The sequence below is a fragment of the Podarcis raffonei genome, chromosome 15 (genome assembly GCF_027172205.1).
Source record: "Podarcis raffonei isolate rPodRaf1 chromosome 15, rPodRaf1.pri, whole genome shotgun sequence".
In the NCBI taxonomy this organism is placed as follows: domain Eukaryota; kingdom Metazoa; phylum Chordata; class Lepidosauria; order Squamata; family Lacertidae; genus Podarcis; species Podarcis raffonei.
Window position 1 is genome coordinate 34,412,764 of NC_070616.1, and position 9,716 is coordinate 34,422,479.

At 43.4% G+C, this 9,716-nt stretch overlaps 1 protein-coding gene across 1 annotated transcript in view; it reads right to left on the reverse strand.

Moving 5' to 3' along the window:
* TCF7L1 (transcription factor 7 like 1) overlaps window positions 1–7,685 on the reverse strand; it is a 70,745-nt gene extending 63,060 nt beyond the window's left edge. The window contains exons 1-3 of the mRNA XM_053366766.1: window positions 7,084–7,685; window positions 6,856–6,919; window positions 4,445–4,575 (exon numbers count right to left, since the gene is read on the reverse strand). Coding sequence (XP_053222741.1) covers window positions 4,445–4,575; window positions 6,856–6,919; window positions 7,084–7,311 — 423 coding nt within the window. The 5' untranslated portion in view covers window positions 7,312–7,685. The remainder of the gene's footprint in view (window positions 1–4,444; window positions 4,576–6,855; window positions 6,920–7,083) is intronic.
* Between the last annotated feature and the right edge of the window lie 2,031 nt (window positions 7,686–9,716).

The following is a 9,716-nucleotide window of genomic DNA, read 5'->3' on the forward strand; positions in this document are numbered from 1 at the left end:
GAAAAGACCCAAATCACTCTGGCTACCCGCCTTATCTCTGAAAGGCAGGAGAATACTAGGCAAGAGCCAAGTACAATATATTAATATATGGGCAAGTTCTTGTGGGAGTAGGCCTGCTCCCAAGCCATTTAGCCGTTAACAATTATGTAAAAATGCAGTACAGTGCTACCAATTAACACAGTGCTTCCCACTAATTCTCATACAAAGCTGGCAAAATTACTATAGATTTCCAGCATCTGTTGATTATTAGGGATACAAAGTTCAATTGATTAGGTGTTATAACAAATCGATCAGCTAAAAAATTCCTAGATGACTTGGGCATATTTTGAAAAGTTATATTCAATATGAGTACTGTACTTAAAATCTGTGGATACCTGCCACCATCTTAAAAGCATTCCCCCTTTTCTTACACACAGGGGCATGCTTCTGGGATTATTGCTTGCTATAACACATGCCTACATCTTATTGAAACAAAGAAAAGTACAGTATACATACATGCATACATACATGGGGGTCACATTCCAGTGATCACGCCTAAACCCAAAACTGCATGTCGTCAAAACACATTGGGTTCAGTTGCAGATGGAACTGCCAAAGTCTTTTTCCTGGACACCATCCCTTTTCTTTCTTTCTTTTCAATTTGCCATGTGTGTTCAGCTGAATGTGTACTAGTTAAATGCACATACGTTGCGGGCTTAGGCACTATACTTTTTGCCCCAGAGCTACTGCTTCTACCCATAAGAAATGTATGCAAATAAAATTGATTAACTCGTTTATTCAACTAATACTCGTGATTAAGTTACTGAGGTTTCTTTAATTGAGTGACAGGCTTATTATTTTAAAACTTTCTGGCACTACCAACATCTCAAGAAACAAAATAAAAAATTTAAAAAATCCTTCTTGTAGCACCTTAAAGACCAACTAAGTTTGTTATTGGTATGAGCTTTCGTGTGCATGCACACTTCTTCAGATACTTGTAACATCTTAAGATTTATGGATTAGTCTAAAGGGAATTTCTTACTCTTCAGAATGAAGCAGTAAGGCTGGTGATCTTTGATGGGAGAACATATTACAGATAAGGTGTTCATTGCACAATTCAGAATAATAATAGGTTTTTGTTTAAGGACGCAGGCAGGGAATCCCCAATGGCCATAATACACAATGAGCTCCTGAGGGTTATGGCATTTGCAGAGTTTGGAACTGGAGTTGGGACATTTGGGTTTGTGCTTAGGGGGATTCAATTTGCTGTCTACCGCTTGGTCAATTTCCTTAATCACTTCTTTTAATGTTGGTGAGGACACACAATGTCAGCCCATTAACAGCTTTTAAAAGTCTTAAGTCTCCTGCTTAAATGAGAAAAGCAGTGCAAACAAGAAAAGAAAGGTTGCAGTTAAATTTGCCACTGTGTAGTAATCCTTTTGTTTGTTCCTTTCCAATCAAAATTTACAGTCAAATGTTGTCATTGCAAAACTTACTTCCCTACCCCGCCAAAAGTAGGGAGGGGACAATTCAAAATATGGCAGAGATTTTCTCTTTTAACCACTCACTAAATAAATCTTTTAGCAAAAACAGTCAAGTCATGTGGCACTTTAATAAGGATAAAATTCTTTATAATATATTCTTATAAAGTATTATAATAAATTTACTATTCTTTAAGATGCCACAAAATTATTTGTTGTTTTTGTTAAAGATAATAATAATAATAATAATAATAATAATAATAATAATAATAATAATAATAATTTATTATTTATACCCCGCCCATCTGGCTGGGCCTCCCCAGCCACTCTGGGCGGCTTCCATAGAAACCAAAATTCTGTAAGATATGCTTACAGAGCTGTTTTGATGGGGCTTCTTGGTTTCATTTTTTGGCCTTTTGTTAAGCAAGTTTCTACAGGACATAAATAAAACAGTAATTGCATCAAGTTCAAAAAATATGCAAATTTGCTATATAAATCAACGTCAGTGGAACACTGTAGTTATAACTGTGTGCAACACAAGCTTTAAGGAAAGTAGCTTCTTTTAGAGGAAGAAAGAATTAATAATGAGTTTATGACCCACAGAATCATAGAACTGTAGAGCTGGAAGGGATCCCTGAGGGTCATCTAATCCAACCCCCTGCAATGCAGGAATCTCAACTAGGTCATAAATGACAGGTGACCACCCAACGTCTGATTAAAAACCTCCAAGGATGGGGAGTCCACTACCTCTCATGGGAGTTTATTCTACTGCTGAACAGCTCTAGATAAAGCTCTACAACAATATAGCCCATTCTTTTTCTATTTCTGAAGCATTTATATTGATTCATTTTGTCTTACATGAAATATGCATGATATAAAAACTAAAACTCAAATATAAGGAATGAAAACAGCTTTTGAAATTCACAGAATCAATGACTTGCAACTTTAATTAAAATTGATAAAGGCTATCAGTGCAATATTTCACTTCTGTTCTTTCAAGGAAATATCCTACATGCTTCAAAGTTATTTATCATCAAAGTTATTACTCAAAAGTGACCAAACAGTCCTCTGGAACACTGACCGTTACTCTTTGTGTGACTATTGCTATGTTTCAAGCAGCACTTAGATTTTGGTGCTTTGATTGTTTATTTTGAATTGGTAATATTACATTGAAATTGATAAGCGTTTGGTTTCTTGTATTGATCAGATAGTTGTTCACTTGCTGCCCTCCAGATGCTTTGGTCTACAATTCCTATCACCCTAACACTCTCACCATGATAACTGGGGTTGATGGGAGTTTAATCCAAAACATTTGGAGGATGCCAGATTGAAAAGGCTGATGTTACAGTTAATCTTAAACATAGTAAAGTCACTTCCTTTCTTGCATACAAATTCCTATTTTCCATCTATCAGAATGTACCATGATGTAGCATTACATCTGTAGTTAATTTGTTTTAAACTGTTTTAAATGCTGTATCCCGCCCTAGGACCTTCTGGTGAACAGAGTGTAATAAATGTAATAATAATAACAATGACTAGGATTAGCTTTAAAAAGAACTTGCAAACCAGCTCACTCTTGGTCTATCAATGATCAGCAGAGTTATATCTGCATAAAGCCTTAGAATACCCTGCTCATCATTATCTGTAGTTATAACAGTTGTTATTGATTGATATTAGGAGAACTGAAGCTTAATTATACAAGGCACTTCTTAAACTTCTCCCAATAGGCAGACCTTTAAATCCTGTTGGAGAAACTTTACCTCCAATAAGCACAACTAGAGATTGTTTCACTAAGAAAGTAGCTATAATTTTTGTTAAATAAATATAAACATGTTGAAAAACCCTTTACCCTTGTGCAACCAAGTTGTCATAAACAGCAAAGCAATCAGAGATTCTTATGCCATTCAATGTTTTTATGTGATCATATAACAAGTGCAGGTACTCACTTCCAGACACTACCTCAGCAGATCATATTCATTAAGCATCTTTGGCCACCCACCATGAACTAGTCTAAACAAGAACCTCCATGCATCCAGTTTAGAACACCTGGATACACAGCAGGGGATTCTAGATGGCTTGTTCTAAGAAACACACATATTTTACACACGTCTGTTGAGAATCACTGTTAGGATGCAAGAACCGAGAGTGCATCCCAAAACATACGCAAAACTCCTCTGTTGGTGCATAATGTGTGTGATGCACAGTGATAGCATGTTCCCCAAGATGGCATGCCTAAACTAAATAAGGTTTCTTTGGAATGCAGTTTGAAAATGAATGCTATAGAATAATGCTTCTAAGTTAGCTGATTTCATGGCAGATAAAATTAGCATCTCATATTTGCACTCCAATAATAACAAACTTCCTCTCTAAGCCTATCAGTACCTAAATAGACTTTAAATGTCATTCGCTGATATTATTTACTTCAACAATGCCAAAGGTAACTTCTCTTAGATCTAATCCTTTCAACTGAATTCTAAATGGACACACGCCCACTCCTTTCCCTCCCCAGAACTCTGATCACAAATAAATGAACTCCACAGAAAAATTGAAGAAAGATGATGAAATTCGCACATTTCTTGAGCCTATCAACTCTCTCTAGCAACAGCCTACACACTCATTTAAACAGTGAAATTGGGTGGGGTAGGGAGAGAAAGGATAAAATCCATTAAAACAAAATTTATCTTCAACTCAAACAGATGAAAACTCTTCAGCACTGTAAATCATTAAGTTGAAAATGAGCAGAAATTATTCAGGAGATTGCCTATCTCCAAACTTCCTCACTGGAAAAGAGATATCTTTAACATTCCATGCAACAAGAGTTCCCCTCAAATGATGTTTATTATTCTGTGATATCAGCAGTAATGCAGAACTCTTCAGTGGGGCAAAGGGGCATAAAGGAACACCATCTATAACAATTCACCTTTATAGAAGAGGAAGGAAAACTTTAATCACACCAATGTCTCAAACCAAAACAAAGCACTTACTGTGCGAGCACCACCTGGGGACAAGGCTCCACTGGGCAGGTAGGGGCTTCCTAGCTCTGGGATCATCAAGAAGGGATAACCTGGATAGTGAGTCCCTTTAAAGAAGCCTCCATCTTGCTGTCTTCTGATTACTAGGGAAGAAAAAGACACTTAGCTACTCAGAGTAAAGGCTGCAAACACAGTGTTTCAAAATGCAGCCCTGGGGATTAAGGAAGGTAGGGTTAACTAGAATTATAGAACAGAAAGAAATAAGATGTGAGATTTACAAACCAACTAAGGCATCTTATGTGTATGTGCTCTATTTTGCAGTCAATATAGCACTCAGGTCTTACTTGAATTGACAGTATTTTACCTGCAACTGAATTTATGCCCATGCAACTGATGTACAGTTTTGTTTTTACTTGGGGGCAAAACAAAACTCCCAAGTAAGAACAAAAGTATACATATACTTCTGCATGTGATATTAGGCACCTACTTCATACTTGGTAACAGCTGGGTTTCTGTGGTTAGTAAACATGACCTCCAGATGACCAAGCAAGGAAGCATTACAAAAAGTAATAGGGTGGTTGTTGCTGTTTTATTTTTAGGTCATAAAATACTAAAATGGAATGCAGGGCACTGAAAACCTGCTGCGTACGAAAGGTTACTAGAAGACAATTGCAAAGCTGACTTACATTATTAAGTCACAATGAAATCAGGAAGATATGTGTCAATGTTAATATTTTTTAAAATCTGTACAATCAAGTAGATAAAATTACACCACTGCATTACAGGTTAAATCTTTCAAGAATAACTGTTTTCTTAGATACAAGCAAACACTAATGTGGATTAAAACTTCTACTGCACTCACAGGTATGCAATTAAACTAAAGTGGAAGAAGCAAAGAGAGATGACATCCCAAAAGGGTGGCTGAAAGAATATAAAGCATAACAAAAATGATTTAAGGCAACAATCAACAAGGGAGTAATTCCCACTGAATTAAATGGGACTTATTTCTGAATAAAGATGCTTAGGTTGGGTTTTTAATTTTGGTCAAAACCCAATCTATGTTTTCTTATTCAGAAGTAAGAACCATTGTTTTCAGTGGAATAACGCTTCCAAAAAAATATGCTTTGGATTGCAATCTTAAATTGTCTATGGGTTGTGACTATTAAAAAAGGCTGAGTAACCAAAATGTTATTTGGTAAGTACAAATATTGGTGTACAAATTCCTACTGCCCCAATCCAATATCTCCAATCTTTTTTTTCCTTTCATAAAACTTCGAGTTTCTGTATCTATATGGAAGTATATCCTCCTAAACCCAAAGGGGCTTACTTCTATGGAAACCTGCAATCCCATGTTTACTTGAATTCTGTAGGGCTCACTTCTGCATAAACATGCATAAAGTTCTGCTGTACCTCACACTAACCCTAAATCTGTTTATTCAGAAGTAAAGCAACAGATTTGGCTAATCTGTTATAGGAAGCTCAAAGAATGATAGACTTACTACACACTCCTATATGTTTATTCGGAAGTAAGCCCCACTGTACATAAACGGGGCTTATTCCCAGCAAGTATTGATAGGACTGGAGTCCTCCTGTGGTATAACATACGTCACAATAATCTTGAGAAGTACCACAAGACCTTTTATTTGTGTGTTTCCCCAAAGGCAAGGACTTCAACAGGTCTAACTCCAGGGAAGTTCTGCCACTTAATGCTGGCTAACAGTGGCCCCAACACCAGCATGCCAAACCCGATCAGGCCCATATAATCCCATTAATTCAAATATCCCTTGGTGCAATCTTGCACCTACTTCCTTTACGGACTCATCTCCATACAACTCAGCGGCTGTTATCTGTGGAATCCAAAGTAAATCCCGGTAACTGGAAATCTCTCCCCCCCGTAAACAGGATCGCAGCTCCGCAGTCAGATGATAGGCGTGTTTACTCAAACGCAAAGGCCCGCCGAGAATGCCTCGTTAAATTTTATGGCAGCTCAACTTGCGAGCAAGAGAACTTCAGGACGGCGGGGGTTGCGGGGGGAGAGAGAGAGAGAAAAGCAGCGACACACATACAAAAGCGCGTCGCCCTGATTTCAAATCTCGACTCGCGATTCAGGGCCTCTTTCGAGTCAACACAGGATCAGGGCCAAAAGGGGGCAGCAACAAAAGCCAGCGAGGAGACGGGACGGCGCGGCCAAGGGAAGCTCCTCCTCCTCCTCATTCCAGAAAAGTGAAGGCGAGGCGGGGGGGAAACGAGGAGTCGTCGCCGCGGGTCCTCCGTCTTCTGAGGAGAGAGCGCCATCTCCCCTTCTCCTCCGACCCCCGCCGCCGCCCAACAACGCTGCCTCCCCCCCCTCATTTCGAGGTTGGGGAGGGGGGCGCAAATATATATATAATATAGAGATAGATATTTAAAGAGGGTTCCTCTACCTTCGGCTGCAGAGTCCCGCGGCTTCTGGAAACTTTCCCGGGGCTGCTGAGGCGGCCTCTCCGCCTGTGGGGGGAAAAAGGCACAAAGGGGGGCGGGTTGAGGCGTTTGCCCGGGACGAAGGCCCCCCCCGCTCTCCCGTTCCCCCCGCCTCAAAACAGCAGCCTCTCCCCCCCCTCCCCACATTCGCTCTCTTTTGTCGCCCCCCCCCTCCGCCATCAACTTTTTACCTCAGAATCGGAGCCGGAGGCGCTGCCGCCGCCGCCGCGGTTCTCGGACTCGTGCACGAGCGACGACTTGAGCTCGTCCAAGTCGCCGTGCGCCGAGCCGCGGCCCCCGGAGCCCTTGTCCTGCTCGTCGCCTTCATCCTGGAAAGGGATGAGCTCGTCCGGGGCGCCCAGGTCGTCGCCGCCTCCGCCGCCGCCACCTCCTCCGCCGGCCGGTTGCAGCTGAGGCATGGTGCGGCGGGGTCCCGGTGCGGCGGGGGGCCGCTCCCCGCACCCCGCCTGCCTCAGCCCGGCCTCTCGACGCAGCCCCGTCCCGCCGCCGCCGCCGCCGCCGCCCGAACAAAGTTTTGACACTCTCCGGAAGAGAGGAAGGCGCCGAAGAGCTCCTCTTCTCCTCCTCCTCCTCCCTCTCTCTTTCTTTCTCTCCTTCTTTCGGAGTCGAGGGAACGGGATAGGCGGGAAAAGGAGGAGGTCGAGGGGGAGGCGGCACCCCGGAGGCGGCGTGGGGGGAGAGAGGAGAGGAAGGAAAAGGATCCCGAGAGTTGCTCCGAGGCAGCCGCTGGCGGGGTCCCCTGCCTAGCCCACCCGGGGAGGGTCGGGAATGCGAGAGCGAGGGGCCGGGAGGGAGGAGGAGGGGAAGGGGAAGGGAGGGAGGAGGAGCTCCCGCTGCAAATTGACACCCCCCCCAGCCAGCGGTGGAGGAGGGGGAGGGTTACGCCCCCCCCAAAGTGACGGCAAGTCCACCCACCCACCCGCTTCACACGCCCCCGCGCGATCACTTTCGCCCAGGGACCGCCCAGCTCGGCTTCACTCGGGTTACCCTGACCCACTCCTACGAAAGCATGTCCTTCTTCCCTTCCCTCAAAAATTTTATTTGATTTGTTTTTGAACTACTATAGGGGGGTTTCAGGGGACGTGCAAAATAAAGTGGGGTTCCAAAAAAAGGGGGGAGGGAATTGGAGCCCCCTGTGTTTTTCTAAACGCCCCTCTTCCCGCAGGGCGAAAAAGCCGCCCCCTTACAAAAAAAAATAAAATGATGAAGGCTCTTCTCCGCTGAGTATTTAAATGAGCCATAAGACTTTAGTTAAAAAGGAAAAAAAATGTTTGCAGCCCCATGCTGGGCTCGGTTGGTTTCAGAAGTAAGGCGCAATTCTAAACACGCATTACTCCCGTTTAGTTTAGAGAGGTTTGCAGCGCTTACTCGGAAGTAAATGCTATGGAATTAAATGGGATTTTACTCCCTTGTCATTAAGGGTTAAGCTTGCAGCTCTGCTTCCCAGTAAAGGGAGGGGCTTTTGTTCTGCAAGTCCCACAGTGGCTTTCAGTGGGACTTACTCCGAGCTAAGTTTGCATAGGATAGGTGCTTGGCAGCCTGATCATCTGCATGTTTCTACAAGACTTGAAGTCTCAATGTGAGGCTTCCTTGCCAAGTACATGTGCTCTGAATTGCAGACATAATCCTGCAATGTATCTGGCAGTACTGTACTTATACCTGAAACTCTCAAACACATTCCCCAACACGTTACTCACTTCACAGGGAAAGGTGGTAGGGACACAGTCTGCTGGCATTTGTGCATCTTGCATGTGCATTAGAATCAAGAAAATATATCCAACCTTTTACTTCTAGAGACTTGAGGGAGTGGGCTGAAACTAACTAGAATAATTCTGCTGCAGGGTATGTGCTGGAAACCAGATTTTTAAAAGACATTCCCCAAAGTCAAAACAGGCAGAGTTTTACAGGTGACAGATACAAGAACATGAGATTCTTCCTAGAGCATGCACAAGTGTTGTCTCCCTCTCCTTGCTCTCCAAATTGCTCGCATAATTTGTTTTTAAATCTCTTCCCTTGCTTTGATTTATCTCTTCAGACTCTTAAAGGCTACTTGTGTGTTTGGTGCAAGCAACTGCCTCCTGCCACACCTGCATTGATTATTGAGAGGCGCCCCAACTTTAAACCTCCAGTACCTATGATTTTATGGGAGGCGGGTGGCGCTGTGGGTTAAACCACAGAGCCTAGGACTTGCCGATCAGAAGGTTGGCGGTTTGAATCCCCGCGATGACGGGGTGAGTTCCCGTTGCTCGGTCTCTGCTCCTGCCAACCTAGCAGTTCGAAAGCCCGTCAAAGTGCAAGTAGATAAATAGGTACCGCTCCGGCGGGAAGGTAAACGGCGTTTCCGTGCGCTGCTCTGGTTCACCAGAAGCGGCTTAGTCATGCTGGCCACATGACCCGGAAGCTGTCTGTGGACAAACGCCGGCTCCATCGGCCAATAAAGTGAAATGAGTGCCGCAACCCCAGAGTCAGTCACGACTGGACCTAATGGTCAGGGATCCCTTTACCGTTACCTATGATTTTAATTAGATTTCCTCAGCTTTCTTGCTTCCGTTACAGTGGTTAAGGGGAACCTGTGGCCCTCATGATGTTGCTAAACTACAACTCCCATCAGCCTCAGCACACATGGCCAATGGACACTCTCCTCTTGGTCTCTTGACAGCCATGTGTATTAGCCTTATGGTAAGTCAGACCATTAATCCATCTAGCTCAGGGTTGTCTGCACTGACTGCATAGGAGCCAACTCCTAGGGGCCAAGGTCCCTTCAGGCCCCCCACCAATAAAATATTTGAGGGGCTCCCCCCCA